The 21,568-nt window shown below is 38.8% G+C and overlaps 1 protein-coding gene across 5 annotated transcripts in view; it reads right to left on the bottom strand.

Moving 5' to 3' along the window:
- Nucleotides 1-21,568, bottom strand: part of EIF4G3 (eukaryotic translation initiation factor 4 gamma 3) — a 379,715-nt gene that overhangs the window by 123,771 nt on the left and 234,376 nt on the right. For 3 of the 5 annotated variants that reach the window (XM_025384549.1, XM_025384551.1, XM_025384553.1), the window contains 2 exons: nucleotides 16,371-16,476; nucleotides 7,196-8,035 (listed from right to left, as the gene is read on the bottom strand). In XM_025384549.1, the coding sequence (XP_025240334.1) occupies nucleotides 7,196-8,035; nucleotides 16,371-16,476 (946 nt within the window). Of the gene's footprint in view, nucleotides 1-7,195; nucleotides 8,036-16,370; nucleotides 16,480-21,568 lie in introns of all 5 variants that reach the window. The other 2 variants (XM_025384552.1, XM_025384544.1) reach the window with 1 other exon arrangement.

A 21,568-nucleotide genomic window follows, 5' to 3' on the forward strand; every position in this document is an offset into this window, starting at 1 on the left:
CACTTAAAACTAATACATCACTAGGGCAGGGATCTTTGTATTACTCATTCATAAATCTCAAGTGCATGGAACAATGACTGACACATAGTGGGCCTTCAGTAACTACTGTGGCTGAAACAGGTGGGCTTTCACGTTTCACTTTGAACCTAGGTCACAAGCATAAAGTATAACTGTCAAATCCTAAGGTAACTTTGTATTGACACACCATCTCTGAAAGATTAATAGAAACATGACGTAAAGGAAGGGGTGGTAATTCTCCTGTGAGCCTGAGAAAGCTGATTTACCATTCTGAGGCTTATTTTTGTCACCAGCAAAACAGAAATAACTATATCCCAGGAATAACTGTTCAAATCACAAGAATAATGCTTGAAATGCCCGGGAAGGCCTTTGGAAACAGAAAAATATACAATAATTTTTATTATGATTGCGACTAAATTACCAAGTATTTTAATACAGTAATAGAAAATGACAAAAATATATTGAAGGAAATGTATTTTGGGCATTTTTATGCACGAGTAGGGAAAATTATCTTTTTTTCTTAATAAAGTCTTACTAAACTTATCTTCCTTATTTTGGCATACTTGTGCTTTTACTTTTTAATTCTAAATTTTTAAGGATACATAATAGTCATACATATTTGTGGGGTACATGTGATATTTTGATAAAAGCACATAATGTGTAATGACCAAATCAGGGTTATTGGGGTATCCATCACCTCAAGTGTTTATCATTTCCTTGTGTTAGGAACATGGAAAGTTATCCTTTCAAAGGCAATGAGGCAACTGTGTGCAAGGTAATGATGGATATTAGAGAAAGGGAAAACTTACAGTAAAACTAGGTTTTCCTGAAGAGGTTTTCTTTAGACTGAGGGAGCACACCTCTAGGCTGGCTGAATTACCCTCTCTGGAAGCAGGTCAGTACAATAGTCCTTTGTGGTGGAGGAGGATTAGTTACTAAGTGTAGGGGAAAGGGAGTTACATTTTGAACAAAGTATATCTACTCAGGAAGATGTAGAACTAAGTTAATATCCAACTACTGAGACTTTAGGGCTCATGTTGAAAGACATGAACTACTGTAAAAAACGGGGAGATCTATCCCACATAAAAAGGCAAGGAGGAACTACGTAAGGGACTTGCTAGGAGGCTCGACTAACAGGTGTCTGGGCTCATTCTGCAGTATATAAAAGAATTTAACCAGCATCAGTATTTTCCAAGGAATGCCTAAGAGTTTACTGGGGAGGGCAATAAGAAAATAGGAATGGGATGGCAGAAACATACCTTTTAGGCAGCTTTGTTGGAAATAGTTTACCAACAAGGTGGAGAAAACCTTTATTTATCCCTAAGGATCACTCAGACTCAAGCCTCTGAAAACCGAAGCCAAGGGTCCTTGCTTTAAGGGTCACTCTGCTGGTTTTGGTAGATGACAAAGAACCAGAAATGTGTAAAGAGTCCTGTTCCCATGTTTCCAGAACACGTTTCTGTAGAAGCTAAATTATAAGGATGCACAGTAGTATAGTGTTTAGGCTAATGGGACACTCAAACCATTGGCGATCTACTTTTGGCCCCAGCAACTAAATCTTCCAGAGATATTTCAAATATGTTTTAGAATATGTAAGTAGAGCAAAGATTAGAATAAATTTTATTATTTAAAAGATTAGTCGGCCGGGTGCGGTGGCTCAAGCCTGTAATCCCAGCACTTTGGGAGGCCGAGACTGGCGGATCACAAGGTCAGGAGATCGAGACCATCCTGGCTAACACGGTGAAACCCCGTCTCTACTAAAAAATACAAAAATCTAGCTGGGCGAGGTGGCGGGCGCCTGTAGTCCCAGCTACTCGGGAGGCTGAGGCAGGAGAATGGCGTAAACCCGGGAGGCGGAGCTTGCAGTGAGCTGAGATCCTGCCACTGCAGTCCAGCCTGGGCAACAGAGCAAGACTCCGTCTCAAAAAAAAAAAAAAAAAAAAAAAAAAAGATTAGTCATTTTTAGTTTAATCTAGAAAAACTGATAAGACTTTTATATCTCTGGTTTTATGTTTGCTATGTTTATTTCTTTGAAAGTATTCTGAATACTCTCACAGTTGAGAATAAAGCAAGTGTTGTTATTAAAATATTTTCATTGCACTGAAGTATGTTCCCTTTACAGTTCAGTAAGTCTAAACTAAAAGAGAAAGCAGCAACTTGATTGGCTACACACATCAGTATTTTGTTAACATTACCAAAACATACAGTTGTATCTCCATTTGAGAAATAAACTTACCATCTTATGTCCTATAGAATCTGGAAACCCTCCTACATCCTTAGCTGCGCTTACGAGAATATAAGGTAAACTACAGGTCAGTGGATGATGTCATCCTTACATTCCTAGGGGTACAGGAAGGTGTGCCAGTCTCTATAACCAAGGAATTTGTATCTTTAACATCTATAAGAAAAGAGAGATCTTGGATCCCTGCAAAGTGGGAACTTGGAACTGAGATACTCACATAAAGCTCTGAGACTCCTAAATGGGTGACATGCTCAGTGAAAATATAGCTTAAAAAAGAGAGAGGGAATAAACCACTGAACCAACACAGTGATGATGAGAAAGCATGTTGTTTCAACTGGATGGAGAGAAGATTGCTGTTACCCTGAAAATTAGTATCCATGCCATAGGGTATGGCTGTCCTTAGACTTTGGGATAGAATTGTACCTCTAGGACATTAAACCCAGATTTAGTTCCAACAAACATTAAACCTAGATTTAGTTCCAGCAAATGCTTTCCCCAAGACATGTAGCAGATAAAGTAAACACAAATCTGTTTTAGAATAAGTTGCCATCAATCTACATCCAGGAAAATTTATCTGGGTAAGTTCATAAAACAAACTTACAAAATATACATTAAAAATGTACTATGAGCAAGAGCCAAAAAAAAAAAAAAAAACAAAATAAACAGAAAAATTAGAAATCTCCCTCTGCCTAAGAAAATTTAAATAATGGTTTTATATCTGATACAGATAAAAATAATAAAATAAAAAAGTCATGATTCTTTTAAAAAGTGGGAAAGTTAATGTTACATACTATACATCATATACATTGCTAAAATTGCAGAAAACGAACTCCTAGATGATTAATGGGGAATGCTTTCCCACAAGTTCAAAACACTCCTTTTTCCCCCCACCAGATATACAGAATAAACAATAAAAATTCCCAAGACTTTAATAAATCATCCAAGTAGTATCTAGTTTTATGCATTTAATTATTGAAGTGACGGAGATATTAAAAGTGTGGCCAATAGCTGAGGCTTTTTAGAGTACACTGAAGATATATACACACCAAATTCTAATTTTACAGAGCTTGTTCTTCAGTCCGAAAACAACTGATGCTTTTTTTTTTTTTTTAGACGGGGTCTTGCTCAGTTGCCTAGGCTGCAGTGAAGTGGTGCAATCTCAGATCACTGCAGCTTCCGTCTCCCAAGTTCAAGCAATTGTCCCACCTCAGCCGCCAGAGTGGCTGGTTATAAGCACACCAGCACACCGGGGTAATTTTTGTATTTTCAGTAGAGATGGGGTTTCACCATTTTGGCCAGGCTGGTCCCGAACTCCTGACCTCAGGTGATCCACCCTCCTTGGCCTCCCAAAGTGCTGGGATTACAAGCGTGAGCCACCACGCCTGGCCTCAACTGATGCATTTTTATTCATTCTGAAATATGATCTAGAATAGTTACAAGAAAATGTTTTGCAGCAGAACTAAAAGATACCATATCCCTTATGTTATGACTTTCCTGCTTTAACCAACTATCTCTATACCAACTGATATAAATGTTATTTATGTATCAGGTTTCCGAAGTCAGCTTTGAGGTGTTTTATCCTCAAGCAGAGACAAGTAAAAACTATTCTCAAAAGTCACCACCAAAAGACTCATATGCAAACCAGACTGTTGTGGTGTTATGATTTATTAACTTCTCAAAGTAAACGGCTGTCATGATTTATTAACTTCTCCAAGTAAACAGCTGTTATGATTTATTAACTTCTCAAAGTAAACAAGGTGTAATAAGTGAATAAGTACAAATAAATTGCAGTCATTAAGCATATGACCACGTCAGGTGGATATACTTAAAGACTGGAGGTAATTTTAATTTTCATTGTTAACTTCTGTGACAAAACCATTAAAAAATATTGAGACAGAAATGAATGGGTCAGAAATGCTTCTGAGGCTTTATAATTTAAAAACTGCCGGCCGGGCACGGTGGTTCATGCCTGTAGTCCCAGCACTTTGGGAGGCTGAGGCGGGCTGATCACAAGGTCAGTAGTTCAAGACCAGCCTGACCAACATGGTGAAACCCCATCTCTACTAAAAATACAAAAATTAGCCAGGCATGGTGGTGCACGCCTGTAATCCCAGCTACTCAGGAAGCTGAGGCACAACTGCTTGAACCTGGAAGCTGGAGGCTGCAGTGAGCTGAGATGGCGCCACTGCACTCCAGCCTGGGTGACATAGCGAGACTCCATCTTAAAAAAAAAAAAAAAAAAAGGTTAAAAAAAAAAAAAAGCTAGAGTTGCAGGGGTTCTTGAAGCTCATTTACTGTTGGATTTCGAAGACTATTAAGACAATTAAGATGTAAAAGGAAATTATAAAACTTGTAGTTCCCTTAAACACATAGGTTAAAAAATCATGAGACTAGAAAAATGCCAAGAAACTTTACCTCCCAACATCACAAACCTCTATGTCACTCCAAGTCATGAAAACAACAGTTCTTTCTTTTCTAAGTGCTCTCTGGATTACCACTGAAGAATCTATACTCTTTGATTAAGGTGCTGGTGATCACAATACTAATATTGAGAGGATCTGCATTTCAAACAAATGTACCATGGTATGAACATTATTTAAACCAAAAGTCTGTTTGCCCATCCATCCCTGGGCACTGTCTTGCAATATCAGGCCATTTAAGTGGCAAACTGATTTTTAAAAAAGCATAAATGTCAGAAATGAGTGAAGTACGATTTTGATGCATGGTCTTTTCACTTTACACTTACTTCAATTCTGAGGTACGGTTTGTATCTTCAACTTATATTTCCTATGATTGTTTTGTTTTTGTTTTTACATTTTAAAAACTTTTTTGTTCATTAGTTTCTCTCATTTTTGTAACTATCATATCACTGCAAATGAAAATGAACAATGAAGTGTCAAACAAATTGCTGTTCTCCAACAAACAGGTGTTCTTTGGAGGGCATTGACCTACAGCCACACCAAAACCAAGGTTGTTTTCTTTTTTTTTTTTTGAGATGGAGTCTCCATCTGTTGCCCAGGCTGGAGTGTGGTGGCACGATCTTGGCTCACTGCAACCTCTGCCTCCCAGATTCAAGCAATTCTCCTGCCTCAGCCTTTCAAGTAGCTGGGAATACAGGCCCACACCGCCACGCCTGGCTTTTTTTTTGTATTTCAGTGGAGACGGGGTTTCACCGTGTTGCCCAGACTGGTCTCGAACTCCTGAGCTCAGGTAAACCACCCACCTTGGCCTCCCAAAGTGCAGGGATTACAGGCGTGATCCGCTACGCCCGGCCCCAAGGTTGTTCTTCTAACTGACAAAACAAGGTCTAAGGTCATCTCTCCACCAAAGAAGAAGGTCCACTGTTTGTGATGGCACTATGAATACTGATGTCAATGGAAGACAGACAGTTGAAGAAACAGGTAATTTACAAAGACTTATGACAAATTTCTCACTGTTCCAATTGCCTTGCATTGTTTTCTTTTCTGCTCTGGCTCATGGTGTTCTACAAGATGTTCTACAGTTCCAAGAGGCTAGACACCTCTTACAGACACTGATGAGGAAATTGTCTCAAGAACAAAGCTGGGTAGAAAAGCCACATCTAAAAAGTAGGGATCAGTTTTTGGGTTTGTCAAATTTCCTTATTACACACCTCAAAACAGACAAAATACTGAGGACGTTGGTGACCAAAACCTACCACTGCATGTTAAGAATCAACTGCTGGAGGAGCACTCATTTATCAAAAAGTCCAATTTACATATGCATTACTTAATCTGACAGGCATAGAGAAAGGAAATTATATAGCAAAGGACAATGTTGAAGAAGATAGGCTGTGCTGAATTGTTCAAAGCCAAAACTTCAATATTCCTAAGGGCTAACTGAGAATAGCTGATAAGCCTCAGATAACTTTTGATTAAACTTACAATAACCCAATGGTTAGCTCCTAAGGTCCCAGGTGATGCTACTTTAAAAACAAATAATTTGAACTGGGAAGACTATAATACTCCAAGGATATTACTGACCAGGTAAAACTGTACACAAAAAATAAAACGGTTTCAAAAGGCAAAGTGAGAGAACATTAAGCTTACCTGCAAGTGAATCAACAAGAGCATTATATTTTCAAAAATAGTTATAAACCTTTGATGTTCTGATTGCTATCGTCCTACATCCAAGATTTAAAAAGAGGTCATGCGGCCGGGCGCGGTGGCTCAAGCCTGTAATCCCAGCACTTTGGGAGGCCGAGATGGGCGGATCACGAGGTCAGGAGATCGAGACCATCCTGGCTAACACGGTGAAACCCCGTCTCTACTAAAAATACAAAAAACTAGCCGGGCGAGGTGGCGGGCGCCTGCAGTCCCAGCTACTCGGGAGGCTGAGGCAGGAGAATGGCGTGAACCCGGGAGGCGGAGCTTGCAGTGAGCTGAGATCCGGCCACTGTACTCCAGCCTGGGCGGCAGAGCAAGACTCCGTCTCAAAAAAAAAAAATAAATAAATAAATAAATAAATAAATAAAAAGAGGTCATGCATAGAGGAGTTCCTTTAAGTTTAGGATTGACTGGGTTTTAAAATTCTGGGAAGATAGTTTTAGGGACTATAGACCATCCTGGTTTTGATTGTTTTCTAGCCCCAAAGCAGCAAAGTTAAGCATTGAGAAACTGATTCATATGAATGAGGCAACAGCAACAACAACAACAATAAAACCCAACATGTTTCATGACATATACCTTGGAGGCATTTTGTATATTTGGAAATTCTCATTTGCATTTTTAGACAATGGAGTAACTCTTTTGCAGGTTGTACTAAAACACAAACACACCACTGAAGAAACCAGACTAGGAATTTCAGCATTCATTCGATGTTTCTGGAAGTCAAGGAAAGTAGCCAATTAAAAAATAACTCAAACACTGCCTCTTCTTCATGTTCAACAAGCATGAGATTAATGGCAGAATGGCTTACCTGGGACAGGGCTCCTTCTTGAATTTAAGTTTTGAGAATCCAAAATCTCTTCTGTTTGCCCATCTGCTTCTACCTCTATTTTGTTTTGAATCTCTTTTGCATCTTCACTAAGGCAAGTTCTTATACTCTCGTCCTCCTCTAGGACTCTCTGGACTGTGATGGCAGCACTCGGAGAACTAACAGTAGTGGCGGCAGCAGGAACAATGACTGGAGTGGGAGGAGGAGAAGTTGGAGGAGTTGGAGGAGTTGGAGGAAAGGAAGGAACTGTGGAAGGGGTGATGGGAGTTGGGATACACTCCAGTTTCATTTCTTCTGGGGGATTTTCGAGAATCTCCAATTCAAGAGTCAATGGCAATACTTCCTGTTTTACTATTTCCACAGTGCTCTCCGTGGCTGGTAATTTTTCACTAACTCCATTTATTTCATTAATTAGGGTAGTACTAGAAATCAGTGGAATATCATTAGGTGCTACACTACATGGTTTCTTGCATATATCACCATCATTTTCATTTGTTGGTAAAGGGTCTGATGTTTCTGTGCAAGATGTGAGGCTGGGTACAGGAACTGTGTCTTCTCTTGAGGATGAGAGTTCACATCTGTCATCTATAGCAGTGGTGAATAGTGGTTGGCTACTGAGAGCAGAAGAGGTGGGGGAAGCAATTGTACTTCGAGCAATAGAAGAAACAGTGGTAGGTGATGGAGGCAGAGGAAGCTCTGCTATGGATACTATTGCAGTAGTTTCAGATGTCTGGCCTTCTTGTTCTTTCTTCTCTCCACTGAGGACTAGCCTAAGGACTGGGGAAGGAGACTTTAACACTGGATCTGGTTTTGGCTTCTCCTCTGGGGAAGAAAAAAATAAGTTTTAAGAATAATTCTTGGATCAGAGACTATATATTGCCTTGGGCCAATTCTTTCAATCTCTTACCCTAAATTACAGGCAGCAGAATAGGGACCAATATATTAGACTTATTCTGGTGTGCCAAAAACATTGTCTCTTTTCTTTCTTTCTTTCTTTTTTTTTAACTTAAACCTACTACTTATTTGGTATCCAATACATAAAGTCTATTTTGGAGTAAGAGAAGGAATCTATTCACCAAATAATTATATCAAGAACACAACTGAAAAGCTCATCAAAACTAAGGCTAAACCATTCTTGGTTTCGGAGTGAGGCTTTTCTTTAAGGTAGGAAAACCTTAATTTCTACCATCTCTTGTTCCCTAAAAAAATTTTTTTCCAGGGATATATTACAGTGGCAGAACAGTACAAGGGCAAACAATTAAAAATTAAATTATTATAAAGGGACTGATGTTATTTTTTATTCTATATATTTTCATGTTTGGGGAGGTAATTTTTATTTTAAAAAGCATTACTTGTATAAAAATTCAAGGCAAAGCATCACATTTTATGTAATAAAATTTATTATCAGTGAAATCAAACTATTCTCAGTAACTGATAAAAATCAGTTTATAAATTAATTTACCCTTCGATTCTCAACAGAAGTATATAACCAGAAATAATGTAAGGTATAAAAATGGAAATTGCTGGGCTTGGTGGCACACGCCTGTAATCCCAACTACTCAAAAGGCTGAGGTGGGAGGATCACTTGAACCCAGGAGATTGAGGTTGCAGTGAGCTACGAATGCATCACTGCACTCCAGCCTGGGTGACCGAACGAGATCCCATCTCTAGACAAAATAAAAATAACAAAATTTATCTTGTGTCTTGACATGTAAAACAATTAATTAAGGCGAAAACAAAGTTAATACACAAATAAATCTAATGAAAAAGAAAACTATATATATATAGTATGAAAGTACTAGTATTTCATAGTATGAAATAGTTTGATATACAAAAATGCATCTGTGTATATATAGAGAGAAGGAGACAGAGAAAGAGAAGAAACTGGTCATCATAATGAGGGTACCAGAAAAATACAAGGAACAATAATTAACAATAATTTCTACATTTTTATTAATAAATTCCAGGTAAATTGATATGTGATTCATCCCTGAGTGGAGGAAACCAAAGGAGATTTACACTGGCTTCCAGCCTTGTGCTTCCTTAGCACAATAAATAGGCTCCATGGAAAAACATATACTCATGAGTATGTTTATCAAATGACAATAAAAATTTCAAGCACTACTAAAAGACAACCTAAAATGAGACTTTACTTTCTCCAACAGAATTTTTTTATGCATCAATGAAAGTGAGTCTTTACAATAAACTGCAATTATGTGAAAGCAAATATGCATTGTTTGTCAGATAAACAGGTAGTAAATACTATCATTAAGATATTATTAATTCATTCACTGTAATGACAGTTATTAGCCTTAAAATATACTTTTATTTATAGGCACAGAAGCTGGTGCTTCTAAAATTGGACTTTTCTTAGTTACTGTAGTGATGAGATAGAATCAATAGGCTCTCATTGCCAAATCCCTCAGACTAAGTTAACAGGGCAACAGATAAAAGTATTTCTGGAAAACATGTGTTTATTTTGTGCGCGCGTGTGTGTGCGCACGCGCGTGGGTGTGTTCATTCTAGATGGAACACGCCATACATAATACATAAATACAAACATGTATTTATCAAAATATCTTTGATGAAAATAATTTCCAGCTCACTGGAGTAACTGCTAAATAAGTCACCCAGATTACATAATGCCACTGTGAAAGCTTATCAGAATAACACCCTTTATGACCACTGACTGAAACCTAGATGCAGTAAATTTCAAAACAGGGCAGGGTGTGATGGCTCATGTCTGTAATCTTAGTACTTTAGGAGGCTGAGACGGGAGGATCTCTTGAGCCTAGGAATTTGCAATAAGCCTCGGCAACATAGTGAGACCTTGTGTCTACAAAAAATAAAAAGATTAGCCAGGTGAGGTGGCGCAGACCTGTAGACCCAGCTACTCGGGAGGCCAAGATGGAAGGATCGTTTGAGCCCAGGAGGATGAGGCTGCAGCAAGCTGTGATCATGCCACTGCACTCCAACCTGGGCAATAGAGCAAGATATTGTCTCAAAATGAAAAAGGGAAAGGAAAAGTGGGGAGAAGGGGAGAGTGGGAGTGGGAGAGAGGGAGAGGGAAAGAGGGAGGGGGAGGGAGGGGAGGGGGAGAGAGAGGGAAGGAGGGAAAGGGAGGGAGGGGGAGGGAGGGGGAAGGAGGGGGAGGGAGGGAGAGGGGGAGAGAGAGAGAGAAGAGAGAGAGAGATTGATTCTCACATTAAATATCTAATAAGAGTATGTCAATTCAATTATTAATGTTGGGAAACAATTTCTGATAGTAAAAAATCAAACAAAAGTAGACCTACAACTGATAAACTTCTATACACTCTTCAGAAAAATCTAGTATTGAAAAAATTAGGCCAGGCACGGTGAGCTCATGCCTGTAAATCCCAGCACTTTGGGAGGCCAAGGGGGAAGATCACTTGAGCCCAGGAGGTCTCAAACTACAAGACCTCATTTCTACAAGCTGGGCATGGTGGTGTGCATTCACGGTCCCAGGTACGCAGGAGGCCAAGGTAAGAGGACCACCTGAGCCCGTGAGGTTGAGGCTGCAGTGAGCTGTCATCGCACCACTGTACTTCAGTCTGGGTGATACAGTAGAGGGAGACTCTATCTTAAACAAAACAAAACAAAAAAATTATGAGTTCTTCATTCTAAAATAAAAGTCCTTTAACCCACTAATTAAAGCTTTCATACAGAAAGCTGAAAACACAGTAGGGCTAAATTAAAAAAACAAAACAAAACACTTATTTTATCCCTCTAAAGACTTCTACTATAAAGAGTTTGGTCACCTTTAAGAATTTGTAGGGCCGGGCGCGGTGGCTCAAGCCTGTAATCCCAGCACTTTGGGAGGCCGAGACGGGTGGATCACGAGGTCAGGAGATCGAGACCATCCTGGCTAACACGGTGAAACCCCGTCTCTACTAAGAAATACAAAAAACTAGCCGGGCGAGGTGGCGGGCGCCTGTAGTCCCAGCTACTCGGGAGGCTGAGGCCGGAGAATGGCGTGAACCCGGGAGGCGGAGCTTGCAGTGAGCTGAGATCCGGCCACTGCACTCTAGCCTGGGCTACAGAGCGAGACTCCGTCTCAAAAAAAAAAAAAAAAAAAAAGAATTTGTAGGAATTCCAACTTTAAGAATTTTTCTAATAATCATGAAAGGGGTAGCAAAGACAGATGTCTAGAATATTTAAGGCAACACTATTTATATTATAATACAAGAAAAAAGGACAAAAAAGGAAATCAATTAAATGTTCAACAATAGAGATTTTATTAAAGAAATGATGGTCTGGGCATATAATGGCATACTATGCAATATTTAAAATAGGTTTTTAAAAGAGTATTTAATGATATGGAAAGTTTTTTGTAATAAAATATATGTTTTGTTCTGTTTCGAGACAGTCTTGCTCTGTCGCCTAGGCTGGAGTGCAGTGGTGTGATCTCAGCTCACTGCAACCTCCAGTCTCAAGCAATCTTCCTACCTCAGCCTCCCAAGTATCTGAGACCACACGTACGAGCCACCATACCTGGCTAATATTTTTATTTTTTGTAGAGACGGGGTCTTGCTATATTACTCAGCTGGTCTTGAACTCTTGAGCTCAAGCAATCCTCCTGCCTCGTCCTCCCAAAGTGCTTAGATTACAGGCATGAGCCACCGCATCTGGCAAGAATGTTTATTTTTTTTTTTTTTAAGCAGGGTACAAAACTGTATGTAGAACCCAATTTGGTAACTTAAAAAAATACTTAGTACTAACATATGTGCATAGGGGAAAATCAGTTTATTAATAATGGCTCTGAGTAATCAGACACATACTTTCTCATTTTGCTTATCTGTAGTTTCCATAAGGAGTGTCAAATTTTAAGAAGAATAAAATTGCTCCCTTTCATTCTCATATGGTGGTGGAATCAATGACCAAGACAAGGGTGTCTTTTGGTTGTCACAAGTCTCTCAATGACTGAAATGCTATTGTCATTTAATAGGCAGAGAGAGGAATACTGAGCATCCTGCAATTTGAGGTACAGTCTCACTTGACAAAAATAGGTCTAAATGCCAACAGAGTCCCAAATGAACAACACTGCTATGGATGGTTGAATTACAAACAGAATACCATTCACTGAACACACTAGGTGCTTTCAACAGGCACTAAGATTAAGACTAAGGCACCAACTAACTCGTTTAATTATCCATATCATATCCTCAATACAATGGATTTAATTTTCTTTCTCACTCAGTAAACAGCAATCATTTCAGCTGTGTACTATCAATACCAAGCAAAAATTTTAATTAATTCAACAGTTGTTCTCTCTACAAACCAATGTGAAGTATTCGCTATGTCTTCATCAGGTGTCAAACAAAGGTAAAATGGTAGATTTGTCTGGAACCTTGGCCTTCATGTAAATATTCTAGCTGTTTCATGTAAAAAACTCTGTAAACCAGAAGCTTAATAATGGCAGCTAACATTTGTTAAGCACTTACTATGTGCCAGGAACTGGGTCAAATACCATACATACATTGTCCCTTTTAATTCTCACAACCACCATTGGGGTAGAAATTATTTGCCTGTTTTACAGATAAGGAAATGAGGGTTTTAGAGATCAGTCATAGGCCCAAGGTCATGTAAGTAGCAAGTGCTCAAGCCTGAGAATGATTTCAAAGCCCACATTCTTCCAACTTTGTGGAGGAAAGGGGAGGCTTATGGAAATAGAAGTACTTAAGTCAATCAAGCAGGAGGGAGACTTTAGAGTTAACAGGAGATTCTGTAACTGAGTACAAACTCTCAGTAATGACATTTCTATTGAGAAAGAAAAAAACAATCTGACTACAAAATGTAGAGACTCTGGGAGTAATATAACAATCTTTGAAAAAAGTCAGCTTTTATATGCTAATTTCAAAAGGAATCTATATTTAAGAAGGAAATTTTGAAAAACTCCTTGGCTGGCCGAGGTGGCTCCCATCTGTAATCCCAGCACCTTGGGAGGCCATAGCAGACAGGTCACTTAAGCTTAGGTGTTTGAGACCAGCCTACACAACATGGAAAAATCTCGCCTCTACAAATACAAAAACTAGCTGGGCATGGTGGTTCACGCCTGTAGTTCCAGCTACTCAGGAGGCTGAAGTGAGAGGACTGCTTGAGCCTGGGAGGTGGAGGCTACAGTGAGCCATGATCATGTCACTGCACTCCATCCTGGGTGACAGAACGAAACCCTGTCTCAAAATAGAAGAAAAAAGAAAAAAAAATCCTCAGTGTAAAGAAAAAAAAAAAAACATTTTCTCTGAAAAAATAGTAAGCCCTTTCTAACGTTACATAAATTTAATTTAAAAAAAAAAAACTCTGAAAACAGTAATATTTTAGATATCGGCAGGCTAATAGATGACATCAGAAAAGCTACTGTTTGACCAGTCAAGAAAGAAAAAAGAAAGAGAGAGATGAAAGAAAGAACAAGAGAGTGAGAGAGCAAGTGAAAGGGAAGGAAGGAAGGAAGGAAGGAAGGAAGGAAGGAAGGAAGGAAAGAAGAAAAGAAAAGAAAAGAAAAGAAAAGAAGAGAAGAGAAAAGAAAAGAAAAGAAAAGAAAAGAAAAGAAAAGAAAAGAAAAGAAAAGAAAGCAAGAGAAGGGAGGGAAGGAAGGAAGGAAGGAAGGAGGGAGGGAGGGAGGGAGGGAGGGAAGGAAGGAAGGAAGGAAGGAAGGAAGGGAGGGAGGGAGGGAGGGAGAAAGAAAAAAGGAGAGAAAGAGTGAAAGGGAGAGAGAAAGGGAAAGAGAGAGAAACAGAGAAAGAGAGTTAGTTTTCTGGTGAATAGGTGGTACTAAAAGGAAGATAATAGTAATCCCAGAGAGTTACTTATAACCTCTGAAATGCACTTAAAATACTACAAGTGTTTCTTTTCATCAAGGTAACCTGAATACTTTCCAATTAAGTCTATATTATGCACCAGTTTGATATGTTGATGTTGTTATTCAAATTTCCACTAGGCAAAACAAAAACAAAAACCTGAGAGGAAATAAAGTCTGCATTCCTTGTCTGGAAATCTGGGCCTAAATGTGACAAAATGCAGGGATCTCATAATCTAAAAATTTTAACATTATTTTTCACAAAATAATGGCAAATGCAATAATACTGTCTTCAGGAAGGACAGAACTATCATCATCAAAGTATGTGATAAACTTTTTAAAAATCCTGGCACAGCTACAGAGAAAGTCTGCACAGAGGATAAATTTTAAGGCCTCTTTGCATGGGAAGTATTCAATATGCTTAGCATAATTCTAACCAGTAAAAGGATTACACATTTGCAAAAGCGCAATCAAGTTTTGAAGGGAAATACTCTGAGAATTATTACCCACTAAGATTAAAAACATTCTGAACTTTGACTCAAAACTACCTTGTCATTGAAGGTAGCGAGTGGACTTCCACATTTGGTCTCTACAACCTGTAATTTTGCAAGGTAAATGGTTTTACTATTTAAAAAATTCGCTTGAAGCATGCAGGAGTTCTCCTTTAACTCAAAATGTTGCTGAAAGAAGTCCTTGACAGTGTAATTTTTTGAAGCATGCCAGATTAGGATCACTGACTATCTTTTGGTTTAAAACTATCTTACATAACAAATACAATATAGGACCTGACTGTTTAAGAGTATCAGGCTTCTCAATACTCAGGGGGGAAATGAAATTTCTATATTAAAAACACATGATCATAATCTTTGTTTGATGTAAAAATCATTGAAATCATACATTAGAAGTACATCTTCCAGAAAGTTTATAAATGTGATTAACCTGCAGTCTACCCAAAAAACTTTAATATTAAATACGTCGATTTTATGGGCCACTCCTAAATATTTTTTGAAGGATAATTTTTAGTATGGGCATGGTGTCTCAGGCCTGTAATCCCAGCACTTTGGGAGGCTGAGGCAGGCGGATCACTTGAGGTCAGGAATTCAAGACCAGCCTGGCCAACATGGTGAAACCCCGTCTCTACTAAAAATACAAAAATTAGCTGCGCATGGTGGTGCATGCTTGTAATTCCAGCTACTCGGGAGGCTGAGGCAGGAGAATAGCTTGAGCCCAGGAGGAGGAGGCTGCAGTGAGTCAAGACTGCACCACTGCACTCCAGCCTAGGCAACAGAGCAAGACACTGTCTCAAAAAAAAAAAAAAAAAAAAAAAAAGACAATAAGTTTTAGAAAATCTATATACTAACCATAGAGCTATAGAATAAACAAATGGTTTGGAGGAATGAATAATTCAAGAAAGTTAGAAGGTAAATGGCTTCCATATATGATATCCAATCATTTTTAGAAATCTGAAACATAAAGCAAGGTCAAAGTTACTTGCTTCCTCGAACTGTGTTTAGAATTATCTCTCAATTTTAGCAAAGGTCAAGTTAAAATCCAACTAGGCAGGAAAGAAAGACTATGATATCCCACTTCCTGGTATGAGATTTCCCTTACATTTTCTATTATACTCCCAAAGGCACAGTATTTATTTCAACAAACATTTGGCACCTTCATGTTCAAGTTCAACAGGAGCAGAGACCTTAGTGTACTATTCCTTAATATAGCATTAATGGCTATAATTTACTAAGCATTTTTCATGTGATAGGCACGTTCCCACAGTAATCCTGTCAGGCATGTAGGTCTTTATTCCATTCTACAAGTGAAGAAACTGAGACACACAAGGTCAGTGGCTCAACAGATCAAATAACTAGTGCATGATGGAGCCGGGAGTTGAACTTGGATCCATCTCCAACTGTGGCTATAGAAGCCCAGTCTTGTAAGAAGAAACGCTTTATCTTTTTTTTTTTTTTTTTAAATAGCAAGATACCTAGGGACATGCTGAATATATAAGCTAAACTGTATTGTTCTTGTAAAGTAATATATGCTATGATTTCTCCCTCCACCTCTCACCTTGTTTTAAAGGGCGGTTTAAGGCAGCTAACCTTTTACCTATATACAGATACTAACAGTGAGAGATTAAACAAATGTATGAAAAAATTTTACCAATTATCCCTACTTTAGTTTCTTAGAGGCAGAATACTTTAATTTTCTGCCTCAAAGCTTTGTTTAAAGGTGGGTGTCTAAATAATCCTTGGATGCTGTACTCTTACTCCTGAATGCTGAGGGAAATGAAATTAATAAAAAAGAGACTGAAGATAAGAGGGAGGAAAACAGTCATACACAAACCTTGCTTCTGGTCGCTAGCTGCAGTGACAGGGGTGCTGGCAGCAAGATGAGCGCTCTCCACAGTCCCATAAACCACAGGGCTGTGCTCAGGGACCTGGCTGGGCAGCTGCTGGGATTTGAAGTACAAAAAAGGGTGATAATGAGCGTGCGAACATAAAAACTAGCAACATGGAACCCAAGCAAGTAGGGAAGACAGTAGAGCACGGGAGATCACAAAATTAAAAAAGGAAAGCAAGGAAAAAATATATAGTCCAATTTAATAAATTCAAAAGTACATGGGAAGACAGGGAAGATAAAGAAAGAGGCAGCAGAAAAAGGGGAAGGAAAAGAAATGATTACTATTAACCACAGCAAGAGAAGACAGCACAACAATCATTAGTACAATTTATTCCCCAGTATTCCTTCTAAGGACAAGCCGACTTGTCAACCTAACAACAGATGTCACATCTGAGAGGGAATTTAACACTCTCCCAAAGACCAAAATTGATTTGGTCAACTTCATGTATAAATTATCTAGCAAACCAGTACAAACAGAAAATGTAATGAGACTGAAAACCAGTTACAGATTCAAGAAAACAATACTGAAAAATGATTCCTGCTACTCATCCATGTAATCATACAGGTGAAATACTTTGAAAGTATATAATAAAGCAATTTCACCATAAAATGTCTATAGGTTCTGGGTCAAGTATGGTATTTTCAGAATCAGAAATCTTGAGTAAAATACCGGGTTTTTCAGAGATACGAGGAAACTCTCATTTTCACTCAGGCATTGTATTAGAATGAAAAATGCCCATCAAAATCCAAGCAGGGTAGGTTGAGAAAAATCACAGCTACTGCTCAACTTAGAGGAACAGAATTACACAAGAGAGGACATGAACACTCATTCTACATCACATTCCAGGCAGGTATTCGTTCAGGATTTGAGGGTTACACAAGCAACAAAACAAAGCAGTGTCTCTCCTCGGAGATCTAAGGTCAATATTTTTGGTATCTATAATATCCTACAATGAATTATATCAGTGCTATCAAAGTAGAGCTCCTATACAATTCTATTTTTCTTTTTCTTCTGAGGAGTAGGGATGGGGAGATTAAGATGTAGGTAAGTGTGGGCAAATAGAGACACTTAAAAAGTGAGAGTTCATAAAAAATATTTTCAAGTCGGTGTCACTTAAAATGGGAATATAAAATGAAATGGACACATACAATTTAGGATGATAGATATCATTTAAGTAACAATGCTTTTCAGAATGTACAACATTAAATTTATATTTGAGTATATAAGGATTGTATAGAATAATAGACAGAAATAGTGAAAATGCTATCCTTTCACCTATTCATTAGACCGTGAAAATGTTCATATTCCACAATTACTTCTAAATGAAGACTACTAAAATTATATTTCTATATAAAAAAATGGAGAGTTACTGTTTTCACAGGGACAAATAAAGAAAACAGCACTGCCGTAATTACTCTGGATCCGTAGTTTCAGTGGGAAAAAAAATGCACTACTGAAATTCAATAGAAAGGTTCATAGCTAAAAATAAAAATACCGATTTTTCAGTTCTACAGGTTGAAAACAGATCTGGAACAAAGGAAATACTCCATGTTATTTAGCATTCATTAAGCAGTTATCCACATTTCTCAGGAAAGAAAGATTTGTAAGTTGTATCATTTACCTGAAAGGAAAAAAATATTAACTACTCCAATCGCCTGGGAAATTAATAACCAAATAAAAAGCGGGGGGGCAGGTTATGTGCTAAAAGCAGGTCACAAAATGACATTCACAGAAAAAGTAAGATGTTTAAGACAGTAAAAGGCTACTAGAGTCCATGATTTTTCCATCTAAAATACCTTCAATCATATAAAAGATGGACATTTTAAAATTAACGAAGTCCTAAAAAGAATCTATGTATAAAGAGTCGTAAGAAAGGAATGAGATAATATGTTTAAGTTACAATTTGAAATCCAAGTATCCAGTACACAAGTATATATCCATAAAATGCTCGGAAAGTACTTCTCAGTTTTCACAGCAGTGAAATGTAGAACTAAAGATCCTATAGTCTCCTTCAACTTCATCATTTTATAAGCCTCCAGCAGTACTAATAAAATCATAACATATTAACATGTAATTCAATACTTTTTTTTTTTTTTTTTTTTTTGAGACAGAGTCTTGCTCTGTCACCAGGCAGGAGAGCAGTGACACAACCTCGGCTCACTGAAACCTCCGCCTCCCAGGTTCAAGTGATTTCCTTGCCTCAGCCTCCTGAGTAGCTGGGGCTACAGGTGTGTGCCACCACACCCAACTAGTTTTTTGTATTTTAGTAGAGACGGGACTTCACCATGTTGGCCAGGGTGGTCTTTATCTCCTGACCACATGATCCGCCTGCCTTGGCATCCCAAAGTGCTGGGAATACAGGCGTAAGCCACCATGCCCGGCCAGAATTCAATACTTTAATCTTGCTCAGAATTAGTTTTAATTTAGGATAATCTTCTCAAATTGTATTTTAACCATTAATTTCATCTCTTCTCTCCTAAAGAAGTAACTCAACCAGGGCAGGCACTGTAGCTCATGCCTGTAATCCCAGCACTCTGGGAGGCCAAAGCAGGCAGATCACCTGAGGTCAGGAGCTCGAGACCAGCCTGGCCAACATGATGAAACCCCGTCTCTACCAAAAATACAAAAATTAGCTGGGAGTGGTGGCAGGTGCCTGTACTTCCAGCTACTCGGGAGGCTGAGGCAGGAGAATTGCTTGAACCCGGGAGTTGGAGGTTGCAGTGAGCCAAGATTGCGTCACTGCACTCCAGCCTAGGTGACAAGAGCAAGGCTCCATCTCCAAAAAAACAAACAAACAAACAAAAAAACCCATCTATTACAAAGGAGTTTCTTATCTTCCCAAAGCTCAAATAATCATGAACTATTTTACTAATCAATAAGTCAGAACAATCAGGAAACATACCAAGTACTGTGACATAAAACATCATATCCAATGCTGTGTGCATTTTGATACATATAAAGAAACTAAGCTAGATGGTTAAGAATATATTTAAGGAATTTCAAAGCCACTGCATTTTAGTCACATTCACTATTGGTGGGAATGAAAACTTATAAAATCATTCTGGAAAGGCAATTGCTATCAAAATATAAAACAACTCAATAAAGATGCTAAGGAAGTCAGAGTTAAAAGGTCAGGGTCATTTAGCAACTCTTTGCAACAGCTTATAATTTATGTAAATAGTAAAATCCCCCATCAAATTTTTCAAAATCAAGGTTCTGATTGGTACAAGGAAAAAAATAAAATGTTTCTCTTATAAACTGGAATGAAAAGAGTTTAAGGGAGGGTAAGATAGTCGATTCCTGATAGTGTTTGAGAAAAATTCTTTATAAATTCTCCTTTAGAATCTACTCAAAGATTTATATACTAAATGTAAAGTACTGACCTCAAGAGATCATGGTAAGCTTAGGCCCACATACTGGAGGAATTCGTTTTTTAAAAACATAATGTTTACCTAGTAAGTAAACGGGCAACAGAATCTAAAATTGTTCTTAAATATTTCTTTCCACAATTTAAAATTCATTTTTCCTTTTTTTTTTTTTTTTTGAGACGGAGTCTCACTCTACCGCCCAGGCTGGAATGCAGTGGCCGCATCTCAGCTCACTACAAGTTCCGTCTCCCGGGTTTACGCCATTCTCCTGCTTCAGCCTCCCGAGTAGCTGGGACTACAGGCGCTCGCCATTCTCCTGCCTCAGCCTCCCGAGTAGCTGGGACTACAGGTGCTCGCCACGTCGCTCGGCTAGTTTTTGGTATTTTTAGTAGAAACGGGGTTTCACCGTGTTAGCCAGGATGGTCTCGATCTCCTGACCTCGTGATCCGCCCGTCTCAGCCTCCCAAAGTGCTGGGATTACAGGCTTGAGCCACCGCGCCCGGCCCATTTTTCTTTACAAAGGCATATTGTTTTGCCCAGAAAGGGGGTCACCTTATTTTGTCTTCTATTTTAATCACATAAATGATAGAATACTTACATAGGTGGTTATAGACAAGGGTCAACAACTATGCCCCTGGGGCCATATACCTGATTTTATACTGCCCACAAGGTAAGTTTCTACAATTTCAAATGTTGGCGGGGGAAGCAAGAGATAAACAGTATTTCTTGACACATGAAAATTATACAAAATTCAAATTTTGGTGCCCATAAATAACATGTTATTGGAAGAGACACACCCATCCATTTATATATTATCTATAACTGCTTTTGTGCCACAATGGCAGAATTGAAGAGTGCTAAAAGAGACAATATGGTTGCAAAGTCTAAAATATTTACTATCTGGCCCACTACAGAAAATATTCGCTGAGCTCTACTATAATTGACTTAGAGAAAGCCAGAGACTTCAAATAGTTACATAAATATAAGCAAAAAGTTGATTTACTGTTATCACAAGAATACCATTCAATGACTTTAAAATAATCCTGTATAGGCCGGGCGCGGTGGCTCAAGCCTGTAATCCCAGCACTTTGGGAGGCCGAGACGGGCGGATCACGAGGTCAGGAGATCGAGACCATCCTGGCTAACACGGTGAAACCCTGTCTCTACTAAAAAAATACAAAAAACTAGCCAGGCGAGGTGGCGGGTGCCTGTAGTCCCACCTACTCGGGAGGCTGAGGCAGGAGAATGGCGTAAACCCGGGAGGCGGAGCTTGCAGTGAGCTGAGATCCGGCCACTGCACTCCAGCCTTGGCGACAGAGCGAGACTCCGTCTCAAAAAAATAATAATAATAATAATCATCATCATCCTGTATAAATACCTCATGTATTTAACATATATAAAATATGTGGATGAACAAGTATAGCCTCCACTGAGAAACACCATGAAGGTTAAGAAACAAAACAAAGGCCAGGCACGGTGCCTCATGCCTATAATCCCAGCACTTTGGGAGGCTGAGGCAGGTGGATCACAAGGTTAAGATTTCAAGACCAGTCTGGCCAAGATGGTGAAACCCCGTCTCTACTAAAAATACAAAAATTAGCTGGACACGGTGGCAGGCACTTATAATCCCAGCTACTCGGGAGGCTGAGGCAGAAGAATTGTTTGAACTCAGGGGACGGAGGATGCAGTGAGCCGAGATCGTGCCACTGCACTCCAGCCTAGGCAACAGAGTGAGACTCCGTCTCAAAAAAAAAAGCAGCAGCAAAACAATA

This window comes from Theropithecus gelada, chromosome 1 (genome assembly GCF_003255815.1).
Source record: "Theropithecus gelada isolate Dixy chromosome 1, Tgel_1.0, whole genome shotgun sequence".
NCBI lineage: Eukaryota > Metazoa > Chordata > Mammalia > Primates > Cercopithecidae > Theropithecus > Theropithecus gelada.